Source organism: Phyllobates terribilis, unplaced genomic scaffold, assembly GCF_046119375.1.
Source record: "Phyllobates terribilis strain yellow unplaced genomic scaffold, ASM4611937v1 Scaffold_2__4_contigs__length_985480577, whole genome shotgun sequence".
Classification (NCBI taxonomy): domain Eukaryota; kingdom Metazoa; phylum Chordata; class Amphibia; order Anura; family Dendrobatidae; genus Phyllobates; species Phyllobates terribilis.
In genome coordinates, this window is record NW_027362762.1 from 455,690,812 (window position 1) to 455,708,820 (window position 18,009).

General features: G+C 43.4%; 1 protein-coding gene across 6 annotated transcripts in view; it reads right to left on the reverse strand.

Moving 5' to 3' along the window:
- Window positions 1–5,089: 5,089 nt before the first annotated feature.
- S100PBP (S100P binding protein) overlaps window positions 5,090–18,009 on the reverse strand; it is a 71,268-nt gene continuing 58,348 nt past the window's right edge. For all 6 annotated transcript variants that reach the window (XM_073665660.1, XM_073665661.1, XM_073665659.1 and 3 more), the window contains exon 6: window positions 5,090–5,507. In XM_073665660.1, the coding sequence (XP_073521761.1) occupies window positions 5,354–5,507 (154 nt within the window). In that variant the 3' untranslated portion in view covers window positions 5,090–5,353. The remainder of the gene's footprint in view (window positions 5,508–18,009) is intronic.

Genomic DNA, 18,009 nt, shown 5'->3' on the forward strand with positions numbered 1-18,009 from the left:
CGGTCCTTGGCTAGCATAGAAGTAAAATGACAATAAAGCCCTAGCAGTGAAAGGGCTCAAAATAGGAACATAAATTATAGACAATAGTCCATCTGTCTGCCATATGATGTGACAGACAGACCATTAGAATTCATGCTGGATCAAATAAATTGTTTTTGACGTTTCTAAAGGGATGCAGAGCGGCACAGATTTTCAGTGTGGATTTGGTGCTCATTGTTGTCTATGCAAATATTGTTCCATACAGAGAAGCTGTCTGGATTACAGTACAGGTGCTGAACGTGAAGAAAAGCTCTTTATATGCAGCGATCCCCATTATCAGTGGCAAGGGCCCAGTTTTAATGTCAAATATATTAGAAGATGCAAGTACATGAGCTCTTTTATTGATTTTGCACTTCGCATAAAATTTTCCTAACCATGTAAAAGGAGCAGAAGTACATTGATACATATCCTTAAAATTACTGCAAGGAAAGATAAAGGCTTGTTGTGAAGGATCTAAGATTTCAATACTCAATGTTACCTTTTTTAAAACCTTTAAATTAAATTAAAATTTCCTGCAGCATTGTAAATTTTATAGCTACGCTATTTGTCTTAAGCATAATTTCTCAAAGTTTTTAAGCCACCTCATGACCGAAATAAATCACATCAGAGTACCCCCCAATGTGCTAAATGTATTAAAACCCCAATATAAGCACCTCCTAATAATGTGGCCTTTATCACCGAGGGGTCATGATATATGGTCTACAGTAATATTTCTATACAATGTTGACTGATTTCTAGTTATAACCAACAACAAAAAAAAAGAATACGCAAGTGAATCAGCAATGCTAATATATAGATGGAGTATAATGTTACAATTAAATTTTGTACATCTGTTGCCAACGATCAAACGTTTACACATATTACAAAGCGCTGGATTTCATAAACCTTAATGCCATCTAATGCATTTTCAATTTTTTTTTTTTAGGGTACTTAGCCTGAAATTATATTGTATGTATTGCAAATTTTCTATATAGCAAATCTGTATATGCCTGTATAGTGTATATATCACTTTATATTCGCTCACTCAGGATTAATCCATGAACTGGTTTTCAGTCTCTTGCTGGATAATCTGCTAGGATTACAGTGTATCTGAAATCAGATTTTATATCAATATTAAATCGTCAGTGTATAGAGGGGGATGGGTCAGCCAAGGACATCAGGTCACCTCTGTGCTCAAGTAAAACGGTGCAGGATGTTAGGAATGATTTGTTATATATTTAAGAGCATTATATGCACACTAAAGAATAACACTTAAGCCAATGAAATAGGAAACAGGCCAATGTGACACTATACACTCTGCCCATACCTTTTATAGGGCTGTACAACCACATACCATACCAAAACCACCTCCAGATGCGGCATGGCACACCTAGTCATACAATTTCCTTGTAAAATCTTTACACCGTGCTATTGCTTCTCTTGTAATTTGAAGGTCTTACTAAAAGAAATGAAGCGCAACAGCATTCTGGTAAAGGGTTGAGCACATACGAGAGTGGAGGTGATGCACAAGCAGGTGCCAATCTTCTAGTGACAGATGGCAAGGACAGATTGGCGAAGCCAAAAGGTATTCCATACTCCGTTCAAGCCACAATCCTGGAGATGATTTCCTAGAGAGGTGGTAAGAAGATGACTCCAGCAAATAATATGCCCTAGAAACAGAATTGGTCTTTCCAGAGAACACCTTCATTTCATTACTTGACCTAAAAAGGTTGATAAAACACATGGAGTCCTTTGATTCCCATTAGTGCGGCTTAGATGTTTATATACACACATGCAATTACAGCAACAATAGAATGGAATAATTCCCTCTCGGTTAAACAAAAATCTAGATAATGCTAAAAAAATGCCCAAGGGGGAAATATAATATGAGAAAGCTTTTTGTGTCACTTTGAGAAGTGCAGAGAACAGAACATGCTAGAATCCTTTATTGAGTATTATTGCTGTATTATCCACCGCCCTCTTCGGCAGAATGGTGCATTCATAGTAATCTTGGTTTTGATTTTAATCCTGCATGAAGTGGATGGGAAAGCAGGGGGGAATGATTTACAGCAAACTCAATTCCAATTCATAATTCTCTCTTAAACCAACATAATCCGCGAGCCAGGGCCAAGCCCAGTAGAGGGAAAAAAAAAAAAGGTGGAAAGATGCAAAATTGGAGAGAAAAACAGGGAGAGATACAGGTGCTTCTCAAAAAAATTAGAATATCATTAAAAAGTTATTTTATTTCAGTTCTTCAATACAAACAGTGAAACTCATATTATATAGAGTCATTACAAACAGTGATCTATGTCACGTGTTTATTTCTGTTAATGTTGATTATTATGGCTTACAGCCAATGAAAACACAAAAAAGTCATTATCTTAGTAAATTGGAATAATTAACAAAAAACACATGAAAAGGCTTCCGAAGCGTTTAACCCCTTACTGGCCTGGGGCGTATTAGTACGCCCCAGGCCATCACCCCCAGTTCAGCACGGGCTCCGGCGCTGAGCCCGCACTGAACCAGGCACATGTCAGCTAATTCCTACAGCTGACATGTGCCCGCAACAGCCGCGGGTGGAATTGCAATCCACCCGCGGCTGTTAACCAATTAAATGCCGCTGTCAATCTCTGACAGCGGCATTTATCAGCGCCGCAAGCGCGTCACTTACCCCGCCGGAAGCGCGTCACTTACGCCGCCTATCGGTGACCCCGTCACGTGATCACGGATCACTGATGGGTGGGCATGACAACCCTGGGTCTGCAGCAGACTCCAGTGGTTGTCATGTAAAGATCACTGAGCGCCACCTAGCTAGTGGTCAGTGCTCATAGTACAAGAGCATTTCTGCTACATAGAGGTGATGAGCAGATCAGCTCGATGTAGCAGAGGCAATCAGACAGTTGCTGCTTCTAGTCTCCTATGGAGACTATAAAAGCAAGCAAAAAGTGTAAAAAAAAATAAAATAAAAAGATTTTGCCCCATTCAAAATAAAAAATAAACCCCACATACACATATTTGGCATTGCCGCGTTCAGAATTGCCTGATCTATTAATATAAAAAAAGAATTAATCCGATCGGTAAACGGTGTAATGAGAAAAAAATTCCAAACGCCAGAATTACATTTTTTTGGTCACCACGACATAGCAATAAAATGCAATAACGGGCGATCAAAATATTGTATCTACCCCAAAATGGTATCAATAAAAATGTCAGCCCTGTGCGCAAAAAATAAGCCCTCACCTGGCCCCACATCCCGGAAAATTGGCGCCATTTTTAGTTATTTTTTTTTTTTAACCAAACGTTGGATTTTTTTTCACCACTTAAATAAAAAAAGAACCTATACATGTTTGGCATCTACGAACTCGTAATGACCTGGAGAATAATGATGGCAGGTCAGTTTTAGCATCCAGTGAGCGTGGAAAGAAAAAAAAACAAAAAACTGTAGAATTACATTTTTTTTTTGCAATTTCACCGCACTTGGAATTTTTTTCCCGTTTTCCAGTACACAATATGGTAAAACTAGTACTGGCGTTTAAAAGTACAACTCGTCCTGCAAAAAATAAGCCCTCACACGGCCATATTGCCCAAAAAATAAAAACGCTATGGCTCTGGGAACAAGGGGAGCAAAAAATGAAAATGCAAAAAGGGAAAATCCAAAGGTCGTAAAGGGGTTAAAAAGGTCCCTTAGTCTGTTTCAGTAGGCTCCACAATCATGGGGAGGACGGCTGACTTCACAGATGTCCAGAAGGCAGTTATTGACAAACTCCACAAGGAGGGTAAGCCACAAAAGGTCATTGCTAAATAAGCTGGCTGTTCAGAGTGCTGTATCCAAGCATGTTAATGGAAAAGTTTAGTGGAAGGAAAAAGTGTAGTAGGAAAATGTGCACAAGCAACCAGGATAACCGCAGCCTTGAAAGGATTGTTCAGAAAAGGCCATTCACAAATTTGGGGGAGATTCACAAGGAGTGGACTGCTGCTGGAGTCATTGCTTCTAGAGCCACCACACACAGACGTATCCAGGACATGGGCTACAAGTGTTGCATTCCATGTGTCAAGCCACTCATGACCAATAGACAACGCCATACCTGGGCCAAGGAGAAAAAGACCTGGTACTGATGAACAGTAAATCAAGGTCTCAGAGTATGGTGGAAGAATGGAGGCACACAATCCAAGCTGCTTGAGGTCTAGTGTGAAATTTCCACAATCAGTGATGGTTTGGGGAGTCATGTCATCTGCTGGTGTAGGTCCACTGTGTTTTATCAAGACCAAAGTCAGCGCAGCCGTCTACAAGGAAGTTTTAGAGCACTTCATGCTTCCTTCAGCTGATAAGCTTTTGGAGATGGAAATTTCGTTCTCCAGCAGGACTTGGCACCTGTCCACACTGCCAAAAGTACCAGTACCTGGTTTAAAAACAACAGTATCACTGTGCTTGATTGGAAAGCAAACTTGCCTGAACTTAACCCCATAAAGGATCTATGGGGCATTGTCAAGAGGAAGATGAAAGAGACCAGACCCAACAATGCAGACGAGCTGAAGGCTGCTATCAAAGCAACCTGGGCTTCCATAACACCTCAACAGTGCCACAGGCTGATCGCCTCCTTGCCACGCCGCATTGATGCAAAAGGAGCCCCGACCAAGTATTGAGTGCATTTACTGAATATACGTTTCAGTAGGCTAACATTTCGGATTTTAAGAACATTTTTCAAGCTGTTGTTATAAAGTATTCTAATTTACTGAGATAATGACTTTTGTGTCATTGGCTGTAAGCTATAACCATCAACATGAACAGAAATAAACACTTGAAATAGATCACTGTTTGTAATGACTCTATATAATATATGAGTTTCACTGTTTGTATTGAAGAACTAAAAATAATTTAACTTTTTGATGATATTGTAATTTTGTAAGAAGCAACTGTAGGTTTAGAAGATCAAATTGGAAAATCAATTGGGAGATAAAACAGGTTCACATATGGATGACAATAAGAGAAAAGTTAGGAGACACATCAGAACACAAACTCCATACACGCCTACTTTTGGAAAGGCGGTGTCAATTACCATCCAGACATACATGAGAAAATGTATATTTTATTATAACTGAGCAGCTGAACGAAGAGATATCCACAACAGTCTTAAAACTTATGGTATACTTCAATAAAAACAAAAAACATGGGTCTTAACATATAAAATGACCCCAAATGTTATACAGCAGTGAAGATTTCAGGACATAACAGGATGCATCTGGTGGTTGTATAAAAATGTATGTTCAGTAGATAAACCACAAACTTGTGAAAAAAAACAAACTCCAAAACATCTACATTCACATTTGTCTGGAGTCATGAAGAACTGAAAGGAAGAACACTAGGAATTGGACTTCTTTGGAATGTATTTGGAAAGTCCTTAAAACGTTCATACGATCCTCCATTTTCTGTAGCCCACTGATTTAAGGTGAAGAGTTTAGATGGCTTCTTTTCAAACCGAGGATGGTTCCTAAAGACATTATGGCAAACAACAAGGTCACAAACACAAAATATGGATTATACATTCATGTCAGTGCCAATAAGAAACAAATGTAAGCATTTTAATATAGTAGCTAAACTGTAGCATTGTAAATATCACATTTAATTTAGCAAAATCATCTTTTCAATTGAACACCCCTATGGGAAGATTCTCCTCACATCATCAGTTTTTAACCCCTTTCTGACCCCAGATGTATCCATACACCCCTGTGGACTGGTACTTACCGAAATGGGACGTATGGATACGTCTTATCTTTAATGTGGCACCACGATCAGATTGCCTGAATCACTGATGTCCAGCCTAGGATCAGTGCTGTAAGAGCACTGATCCTAGGCTGGCGCCTGGCAATGCCGTGCCTCACCTGAGCCCACTCTGATTGGTGTAATCAATGACATCGATCGCACCAGTGAGCACAGACGCGCTGTAACCTGGCAGTGACTGCCCTGTACTTCCTCATTCTAGCTGCAGATTTGTACAGGGCGGTAACGCTGTCCGATTGTGTGCCGTGCTGGGCCTTGTGGCGCCACAGAAGCCTGTGTCATCACAATACCTGCTGCTGCTAGATCTTCGCTGCTGCCTGCTGCTCCTTCCTGCTGAAAAGGAGAAATAAGAGTTCCTGATTCCTGATCTCTCCTCATCCACCCCAATCGCCTCTTTTTCCCACCCTTCCTTTCTGCCACCGAACGCTGATCAGTTGTTGTTTTTTTGTGCGTCCTGCAGTGGTAGAGCACTGATCAGAGACGCAAATCAATGCTCGCTGTTTTCCAGGACTTTTATTTGTCCCTGTCCATTTTTCTCCCACCTTTGCACCACCTTCGTGCCTGCATCCAGCAGCCACCGAGCGTTGATCAGTGATGTAAATCTCAGATCCGCACACGTCCTCACTGTTTTCCACAACTTTTGTTACTATTTTTTTCTCCCCCCACCCCTTTGCACCACTCAGAAGGTGCGTCCTGCAGCCGCTGATCAGAGGAACACCACTGATTAACACCGCTGCACATTTTTGGCAAGGACTTTTTTTTTTTTTAATTATCTTTCTGCACCACATACGTGTGTGCGCCCTACAGCAGTCGAGCGCTGGTCAGTGACGAACATCTCCGACTGGCCTCCAGTTTTGTTTTTTTATTTGTGAAAATAAAGAATAAAAAAAAAAAATATTTAGATTAGCTGATAGGATTAGATTAGGGACAGTAAAAATATATCGTAGTAATTGTCGTCTACTACGGTATTTTTTACTGAATTGATTAGTTAGTAAAGAGTAAAAATATACCATAATAATCATTGTCTACTACGGTATTCTTTACTGAATTGAGTTTCAGTCAGCCCGGAAAAAAAGAATAATCCGAGCAGCTGTCCTACAGGTGTCGAGTGTTGATCAGTGACACACATCAGTGATCAACCTCCAGTTGTTGCTTTATCTCTTTGTTTTCCAAATTAAAAAAAAAAAAAAAGTTGACACCAAGCGAGCACACACGCACACACACCTGAATAAAATTTGGTACTCGCAGAAACACCACATACATAAATAAAAAGTCATCCCGCTCGTCCCAAACCCAGTATTCAGCGGAGAAAGCATACACTTTCCTTGCCTTCAACACTGACAGTAAGGAAGAGGATCCCACCCTCCTTTATTTTTCCTCCTCCTCTTCCTCAAGTGATGCTGAGCCGCTATGCAGACGCCCCAGGACAGAAATGGAACCAGCGCCCACCGTTGATGACCACGTATGGACCTCACCCCCCGATTATGAGCCACTGATTCCTGATTTTGTGGTGCAATCAGGAATCAAATTTGACACCACCGGATTCACAGAAATGGGCTTTTTCAAAGTCTTTTTCGCTGAAGATTTTGTAAACCTCATGGTGGGCCAAACAAATTTATACGCCTAACAATTTTTGGCACAAAACCGCTCTTCATCATTTTCTAACTGGACTCCTGTACACGCAGTAGAAATAATGAAGTTTTGGGGCCTGGTCCTTCACATGGGGATACTGAAGAAGCTAGAACTTCGGCAATATTTCGAATGTCGATGACCAGTAAACGTTTTAAGGCCATCCACAAAGTCTACCATTACAGTGATAATGCACAGTGTCCTCACCGAGATGACCCCAACTTTGACTGTCTTTTCAAAGTTCGGTTGGTTATTGAGCACTTCAGCAACAAGATTGCTGAGGTGTACATGCCTCAAAGGGACATCTGCGTGGATGAGTCCCTAAATAAATTTTAGGGGGAGGCTCAAATTTCAACACTACCTGCCCAGTAAGAGGGCCAGATATGGAATTAAGCTGTACAAATTGTGTGAGAGTACTTCAAGGTACACCCACAAGTTTAGGGTTTACGAAGCTAAGGACTCCTGGATTGAACTCCCTGAATGCCCCCTGTCCTGGGAGTGAGAAAATTGTGTGGGATTTGGTGCACCCACTGCTGGATCAAGGTTATCACCTCTACGTACATAAAGAGTGGGATGCTGGTATAAAAGTTAAGTCCCTTCTTGCCGGAGCTATCGCAGCCTGCGGTACTGTCCGCAGAAATGAGAGGCCTCCATAAGACACTAGTTGGGCAGCTGCTCAGAAGTAGTGAGAGCAGAGCCCAATGTAGCGACAACATGTTAGTGGTCAAGTACAAGGACAAGAGGGATGTCCTTTTCTTGACCACCATACATGGTAATGACAGCACCCCCAGCACTGTACGAGGTACCTCTACACAGGTCCACAAACTAGACTGTGTACTAGGGTACAACAAAAACATGGGGGAAATCGATCTCTCTGATCAATTCCTCCAGTTGTACAGTGCCTTGAGAAGGCCAAGGTGTGGTACAAGAAGCTGGCCGTGCACATTGTACAACTGGCAATGCACAATGCTTTCATGCTATCACGATGTTGAGGCCAGAAAGCTACGTCGTACCTTCAGTTCCAGGAGGTAGTGATCAAGGCCCCGATATTTGGAAGTCAGGAAGGAACAGGCCCCAGTACTTCCGGAACTGAAGGTGCTCGTATCGTACCAGGCCAACATTTCCCGAGGAAGGTCCCTTTAAACACAAAAAAGGAAGGTTGCAAAAGAGGTGCCGAGTGTGTTACAGAAGGGGGATACGCAAAGACACCACTTATCAATGCGATACCTGCTCCGACAAACCTGGCCTGTGTAAGAAAGAATGCTTCAGATTGTACCACACAACCATGGACTACTAAATTCATTTCTGACTTACATAACTAAAAGTATGCCAACCTGACAAACACTACACAACTGACGTATGACAACCTGACGAACACTACACAACTCACGTATGACAACCTACACTGCTCACATATGCCACTATATTATAAAATTCACATACCAGGAAACCGTAGATCAGTTCCAAAATATGGTCACTTGTGGGGCATTTCCACTGTTTAGGCACATCACTGGCTCTGCAAAAGCGACATGGCGTCCGCTCTCAATTCCATCTAATTTTGCGTTGAAAAAGTCAAATTGTGCTCTTTCCCTTTCGAACCCTGCCGTGTGCCCAAACATTGATTTTCCCCCACATATGGGGTGTAAACGTACTCAGGAAAAATTGCACAACTTTTGGGGTCCATTTTTCCCTGTTACCCTTGCAAAATAAAAAAATGTGGGTCTAAAGTATCATTTTTGTGAAAAAAATGTAAATGTTACAATGTGTCATGAAAAAAAACAATCTCAGAACCAGTATGATCCGTTGGAAGTGTTCCAGTGTTATTATTACTTCAAAAAGTGACAGTGGTGAGAATTGTAAAAATTGGCCTGGTCGTTAACGAGCAAACAGACTTGGGGGGGGGGGGGGTAAGAGGGGTTAAACAAACGAGCGCTACACAAAAAATACAATACAATGAACACATAAAATTACAAATAATTTAATAAATTGTTTAGGAATTTCAGAGGTTGGGGATCTCAATTTTTTGGGACCTAGCCACAGCCTATTGACCAGCCCCCTTGAAGTCACCAAGGGGAGGTATGTGGGAGTGTTGTTTAATAAAAGAGAACCTGCAGAATGAGTGCGAGAGGCTGCAGAGTGACAAGCCGAGCGAGCGCGAAAAGGTGAGAGCACCGGCTGGTGTTAGCCCAACTCCAGATGCAGCAATCTACTGAGCAGCGAATCCAGTAATGCCAACACCTTTAAACCCAGAGCACTTTCCGGTCATGGAAAAGGATGGGGACCTGGACACATTTTCGAGGGGATCTGAAAAGTCGTGGAGACAGTACCGCTTGCCCAATGATCAGTGGGCGCCATACTTCATCCCAGGGATATGAGGCAAAGCTCTAGATGGGTTTGCCGCTTTCCTTAGAGACCAAGATGGAAACTATAAAGCCATCAAGCAGGCCCTGATGAGGAAATATCAGCTGATCCCTGAAGTGTACCATAAAATGTTCCAGACCCTCCAAAGTGCAGCTAATAACAGCTACGGTGATGTGGTGGACGTGATTAGATCCAACTTTGACTAGTGGGTTCAGGGCCAATCGATTGCCACCTTTAAAGAATTGAATTAACAATTTTTGCATGTTTGCCCTGTGGAGTTGCGACAGTTCGTGACAGACTGGGAGCCAAAAGGAGGCAGCCCCAGCAGCACAAATCGTCAATACCTATATCTGCGATTATAACCACTTGTTCTGCTGCCCCTGCCAAAGGCTCAGTCATGGGGGTCTGCCACAGCTGCCTGCAGCAAGCCCCGACCCCGATTCCCGCAGGTGTTTTCCTGCAACCAAACTGGACATCTTAGCATCGCCTTCCCAGAAAGGCAGAAGAGGAATTCCACATACGGAGGCACAGGGGCCTAATGCAGCTGTTCTTTTTGTGGGAGGGGCTGTTAGGTGGACATGTGAAAACTTTTGGCTGTTCAACATTACCTAAACACTAGAAGGACGCACCTCATAACAAATTTATGATGAGACTTCTTGAATTCATCCTTTGCCACAACTGCTTTATTTTCAATGGCACGTACTACCACCAGCTCAGGAACACCACTACAGCGAGCCCATGTGCCCCAACTTATGGCAACTTGCTTCTGGACTGGTGAAGGGTACTGTTCTCTTCCGGGTCGAGGATGTGGTCTAGTACCCCCACATCTTATTCTGGGGTCATTACATAGTGGACATCCTGGTTCTAAGAGCGCAAGATGGGGAGTCCTTTAAATTCTTTGTTGCCCAACTTAACTTCAACAATCTGGGGCTTACTTTTACCTGTGAAATAGGTGGTAATCCTTCCTTGATTGAACCATCTCTAACGATAGAAGTTGGTCAATGAGAACCTCTATTTATTGTAAACTAATGGACACCAGTAGCCTACTTAGATGGGAAAATTATCATCCCACAAATTTGAAAAGAGGCATTCCGAAGGGCCAGTTCCCAAGATTAAGCAGGAACCATTTTACACTTAAGGACTTTTAGACACATGGAGATGCATGTAGGAGATTCCTAGAGGGGCTACCCACCAGATATCGTTTATTATGCATATCGGTATGCACCGTCGAAAGACAGATTGACATTACTGACATCCCAACCTAAACGAACCACTGACTCCATCACAAGTCTGATTGGTACTTTTGACGATCAGACATATGATAATGAGCATTCTTATAAGGCACTGGGGAATTCTGAGGGCAGTCCATGACATAGAATTGCATATCTCAAACACACCATCTGTGACCTTTAGAAGAAGTAAATCTCTACAGGACCATTTGTTACACAGTTATTGATGGGTAAATGGCTTGACCGCAGATCTGTTGTCACCTATAGATGTGGTTCATGTAGTTTGCTTCATTTCATTCAAAAACCTTTAGGAGCATTGTAAATGGTAGGGTCTACAACACTAGACAAACGCTACGACATCCGGAGTTTATTTATGTACATGCACCCGTCCCTGGAATTATGTGGGTAAAACCAAGAGGCAGCTTTGTGTTTGTATTAGCGAACATGTGGGGGACATTAAAAACAGCAAAGATACCTCCCTTGGCCTGCCATTTCACACAAAAACATAATGATGACATTAACACTCAGTGTTATTAAGGTGGTTCCCCCTTCAGCGAGATTGGGATAGAAAGATAATACAATGCGAAACGAGATGAATTTTTTGGCTTGAGTCATTGAACATGAGGGGTCTAAACAAACAGCCTAGCTTTGTTAGCTTCATTTGACTATGTTTTGTCTTCAATATATGGATCTGGTCACACAGATCTGTTGGTCTTTAATAACCTAAACTTTTAGTCATGTTTACTTTGACACAATTTATGAATAACCAGAGTCTGAATGCACCTGTTATAACTTTCTAGGTTATAGGTTTTTAGTCAAGTTGGTGAATTTGATTTGTGTAATCAACACTCCCTCCCCCTTCACTCTCCTTTCCTTTCAATGCTATACTTAGGGCTTGTATAGCCCCAAGCACAAATCTAGGTGCGAGAGTGAACGCCTATGATCGGCAGTTTAAGTAGCGATTTCCAGGCACCTATTTACCCCTTGGAATGCATATCGCGTTTCGTGTTCTTAATGACAATGTGTTCCAGCATGTACCTACATCATTTCCGGTGACGTCACATGATGAGTGCTCACATTCGCTGCAGCAGGTACAGGTGTCACTTCAAGTGACGTCAGATGGGTTGACCATGCTACTAGGCTGGAGTGCATGATGCGTTCCAGTATTTACTAAAGTTATTTTCGGCATTGCCAATGGAAATTATGTCACTCCCCTGGCTCTATTTATGTCAGTAACACTTACAATGGAGAGCATACAGCATCCTACCACGCTTATGTACTGCCATTGGAAACCACAGGCATTTAATTGTCAACATTACTCCAAGCTGTAAGAATCCCCTGATGAACCCCTAGAATTCAAAGTGGGGAAACGCGTCCGAATTATGGACCTTTATGAAGTTTATCAAATTAAGTACCACCACACTATGTGGGACTATTTTTCTGTATTGACAGACTATAGATTATTTCTCATCAACTGGCTTATTAGTTGCTACTCAGCATGAGTGTGATGTAATGTCCATGGGCTCCGAGCGAATGACCGAGATTGACTAATTTTTTAGGATGTTGTAAGGTCTATACTTAATTGTACACTGCTTAAAAAAATAAAGGGAACACTCAAATAACACATCCTAGATCTGAATGAATTAAATATTCTCATTGAAAAATTTGTTCTGTACAAAGTTGAATGTGCTGACAACAAAATCACACAAAAATCATCAATGGAAATCAAATTTATTAACCAATGGAGGCCTGGATTTGGAGTCATCCCCAAAATTAAAGTGGAAAAACACACTACAGGCTGATCCAACTTTGATGTAATGTCCTTAAAACAAGTCAAAATGAGGCTCAGTATTGTGTGTGGCCTCCACTTGCCTGTATGACCTCCCTACAACGCCTGGGTATGCTACTGATGAGAATGCGGCATGGTCTCCTGTGGGATCTCCTCCCAGACCTGGTCTAAAGCATCCGCCAACTGCTAGACACTCTGTGGTGCAACGTGACGTTGGTGGATGGTGCGAGACATGATGTCCCAGATGTGCTCAATCGGATTCAGGTCTGGGGAACGGGCGAGCCAGTCCATAGCTTCAATGCCTTCATCTTGCAGGAACTGATGACACACTCCAGCCACATGAGGTCTGGCATTGTCCTGCATTAGGAGGAACCCAGGGCCAACCGCACCAGCATATGGTCTCACAAGGGGTCTGAGGATCTCATCTCTGTACCTAATGGCAGTCAGGCTACCTCTTGCGAACACATGGAGGGCTGTGTGGCCCTCCAAAGAAATGCCACCCCATACCATTACTGACCCACTGCCAAACCAGTCATGCTGAAAGATGTTGCAGGCAGCAGATCGCTATCCACGGCGTCTCCAGACTCTGTCACGTCTGTCACATGTGCTCAGTGAGAACCTGCTTTCATCTGTGAAGAGCACAGGGCACCAGTGGTGACTTTGCCAACCCCGATGTTCTGTGGCAAATGCCAAGCGTCCTGCACGTTGCTGGGCTGTGAGCATAACCCCCATCTGTGGACGTCGGGCCCTCATACCACCTTCATGGAGTCGGTTTCTAACCGTTTGTGCAGACACATGCACATTTGTGGCCAGCTGGAGGTCATTTTGCAGGGCTCTGGCAGTGCTCCTCCTGTTCCTCCTTGCACAAAGGCGGAGGTAGCGGTCCTGCTGCTGGGTTGTTGCCCTCCTACGGCCCCCTCCACGTCTCCTGGTGTACTGGTCTGTCTCCTGGTAGTGCCTCCAGCCTCTGGACACTACGCTGACAGACACAGCAAACCCTCTTGCCAAAGCTCGCATTGATAGATGAGCTGCACTACCTGAGCAACTTCTGTGGGTTGTAGAGTTCGTCTCATGCTACCACGAGTGTGAAAGCACAACCAACATTCAAAAGTGACCAAAAAAATCAACCAGAAAGCATTGGTACTGAGATGTGGTCTGTGGTCCCCACCTGCAGAACCACTCCTTTATTGAGGGTGTCTTGATAATTGCCAATAATTTCCATCTATTGTCTATTCCATTTGCACAACAGCATATGAAATTGATTGTCAATCAGTGTTGCTTCCTAAGTGGACAGTTTGATTTCACAAAAGTTTGATTTACTTGGAGTTATATTCTGTTTAAGAGTTCCCTTTATTTTTTTGAGCAGTGTATATTATCCAACATGACCTATTCACAAATGCCCCTATACCAGTAAGTGAATAAATTCATTACTATTTGTGCCCTTAAATATTTAGGGCATTGTTGTATCCTCTTTTCTTACATTAATACACGCTCTCTAGCTGCCCATTTGTGTGTATACATGCCAGTGTCACTCTTCTGTTGTTAATATACCTATAGGCTCTTGTTTCTAGGATATACTTTTTCTGTTTTTGGAATTTAACACCAGTGTTAAGACTCAATAGGGTCACCTAGGGCTACTCTTCCTTTAGCAGGGGTGCCATATCATCTACACTATGGTGCCAACCTCCGTGGACAGGCAGTGAGAATTCAGGGCATATCTAGGGGCTGAGAGGTCCAGCACTGCCTGACTTGAGTACCTGTAACTTCCTCTTTTTTTTTTTAAGCTCTTTTTCTGGTTTTTAGCTTTGTTTCAGAGTGCTAATTTTAATGCATATCTAATAAAAATGCTTTTTGGTTTTTTTTTCTACATGGTTGGTTAATATGTTCATGTGACAGCTTGCAATCTGTTACTGTGGGTGACACCATCACTGTGGGGATTAAGGACACTGGTGCTGAATGAACCTTCATGCGCCCTGAATTGGTGTCCCCTGGGAAGACCCAGACTGTCATCAGGGTTGGGGGTGTTCACTGACCTTTGACGATAGCCCGGGGAAGTGGGGGTGTTCGAGTACTTCCCCCAATAATGTTTTATTGGGGATCAATCTGGGACGGTTGGTTGCTCAATACGTTCCTGACAACCCTCCCAGATCCAGTACTTCATTTAATCCAAATGGTGGTAATGTGAATGTCAATGTTGTGCATGATGAGGATGCTGATATGTTTTGTTGTACAGAAGAACTCCCTAAAAGGAGTATCAGTGGTAAGGGCAATGGGGACAGGCACGAGGACCATGAGAAAGGTGGTCACGTGCAGCTGACCAGTGTCACAACGGACTGTGAAATGGCCGGTGGTAGCTGCCCCATGATTAGCACTGTTCCTGAGGTATTAAGGGAGGATGGGAAAGTATTACCCACCACCTGTCAGGATGGTAGGAAAGTGTTGCCCACAGCCTGTCAAGGTGATGGGAAAGTGTTATTCCCCGGGAAGACCGCTTACATAGCCCCTGTCACCCGCAGTCAGAGTTCCCAGAACGCAGGTAACACGCCTCCTTCTGGGCCCTCATCCAAAGGGATAACAGGACCATTTACTGACCAAAGCAGGTCCCAGAGGGTTCAAGTCAGGTTGGGGCCTTAAGGTCGCTTCTGGCTACCCCTAGCCAGTCGTTTCAGGAAGCACTGCATAAGGATACCAGATTAGAGGCATTGAGTGACCTCGCAGAGAGAGCAACCTTCGAGTCCAAGATGGAGAGGGTATTATGGGATCCAGGGAAGTTGTGGCGATAGATGGGCTTGGGAGACCATCTGTAAATCGGTCTCACATGCCACCTCTAAAAAGGGAGAAGTGTCATAGATATAATGGCAAAATGGGACCAATCTATAAAAGACATCTCTTGAGAGGGGATCTTAAATTGTTTGGGACCTTGTCACATACCATTGACCAGCCATCTCTGAGGTCACAAAGGGGAGGTATGTGGGAGTGATATTTATCTAATAAAATCAAATTCTGAATTATAATCATTGCTCAGTTTTATGAGCTAAAGCATGCTGCAGGATTGTTCCATATTTCAACTGTAGCGCTGATGGCCGTGGCCTCATCCATAGTCAGTCAATTGCGTAAATGTTCTGACTATTGGAGGCAGCGGAGTGCTGGATGGTGACAAATTGGTGACAGTGGTGGGATATGTGGGCGATCCCCTGGCTGTTCCCTAACAACATTGTTCCTGCATTTTCACATGCTCAAAAAGGAATTGGACAATTAACTGACGAGCAGTTTTATGATCCAGTGTGGCCTTAACTTAATATTGCATGACAAATTAAAGATTCTCAAAGCGCACCTGTCAGCAGGATTGTGCTTCGTAAACTACATACACTGTCAGGTGGGCGACATTACACTGATTAAAACGCTATCTTGGTTGATTAAATCCGTCCTGTGGTTCTTGTGTAATCTTTACTTTCAGTTTGGAGATAATGATATGCTCGTGCTTTGGGGCGGCCTGTGGGGGGCACTCTATCTGGTGCTCTGCTTACATATTCATCTGTATGCTCTTATGACAGCTCACTGTGCCTTCACTGACCTGTCCCTATTTTACATAAAGTATCTAGTAGTGTGGGGCTAGGTAAAATAGGAGGCAGGTCAGTGAAGGCACAGTGAGCTGTCATAAGAGCATACAGATGAAGGGAAGGAGACCACTATTAGGCAAAAAAATAAAATCAGGGAGACAGCAGAAATTTAATGAATGGCTTAAACAAACATGTGGCCTGTAGTGGACTATATAACATGTGGCCTGTAGTGGACTATATAACATGTGGCCTGTAGAGGACTATATAATATAATTTTAAAACTCCTGCCTTGACTACTGCAATATCCTCTTCTATGGCCACCCAGCTAATACTTTCGCACCTTTCCAGTCCATCCTCAACTCTGCTGCCTGACTAATCCACCTCTCTCCTCCTCTGCTTCTCCCCTCTAAAAATCCCAGCACTGGCTTCCAATTTCCCAACGAATAAAGTTCTAACTGCTAACATTGACCTACAAGGCAGTACATAGTGTCCGTCCATTTACAATGCTCAAAAAAATAAAGGGAACACAAACAACACAATGTAACTTCAAGCCAATCACACTTCTGTAAAATCCACCTTCCAGTTATGAAGCAACACTGATTGTGAACCAATTTCTCCTGCTGTTGTGTAAATGGAACAGATAACAGGTAGAAATGATAGGCAATTAGCAAGACAACCCCTATAAAGGAGTGGTTTCTTAAGGTGGTGATCACAAACCAGGTCTCTGTTCTCATCCTTTTTGGCTGTTTTGGTCACTTTTATATTTTGTCATAGCTCTCACCCCTAGAGGTACAGTAGCATGAAGCGGTGTCTACAGTACAACCCACAGAAGTTGATCAGGTAGTGCAGCTCATCCATCAATGTGAGCTGTGGCAAGGGTAACTGTGTCTGTCAGTACAGTGTGCAGAGCATTGGAGCAGATACCAGGCGACAGGCCAGTACACCAGGAGACGTGGAGGGACCTGTAGGAGGGCAACAACCCAGCAGCAGGACCACTAACTCCTCCTTTGTGGAAGGAGGAGCAGTGTCAGAGCCTTGCAAAATGACCTCTAGCAGGCCACTAACATCCATGTGTCTGCTCAAACTGTCAGAAACAGACTCCATGAGAGTGGTATAAAGACCTGACATCCACAAGTGGGTGTTGTGATTACAGTGCAACACTATTCAGGGCGATTGGCATTTGCCAGAGAATGCCAAGATTGTCAGTTTCAACATTGGCGTCCTGTGCTCTTCACAGATGAGAGCAGGTTCACAATGAGCACGTCACAGACGTGACTGTCTAGAGATGCCGAGGAGAACGTTCTGCTGCCTGCAACATTCTCCAGCATGACCGGTTCAGTAATGGTGTGGGGAGGCAGTCCTTTGGAGGGCGACACAGCCCTCTATGCGCTAGCCAGAGGTACCCTGACTGCCATTAGGTACCGGGATCAGATGCTCAGACCCATTGTGAGAACATATGTAGGTGCAGTGGGCCCTGGGTTCCTTCTGATGCATGACAATGCTAGGCCTCATGTGGCTGAAGTGTGTCTGCAGTTCCTGCATGATGAAGGCATTGAAGCTATGGACTGGCCCGCCCGTTCCCCAGACCTGAATCCAATTGAGCACATCTGGGACATCATGTCTCGCTCCATCCACCAACGTCAC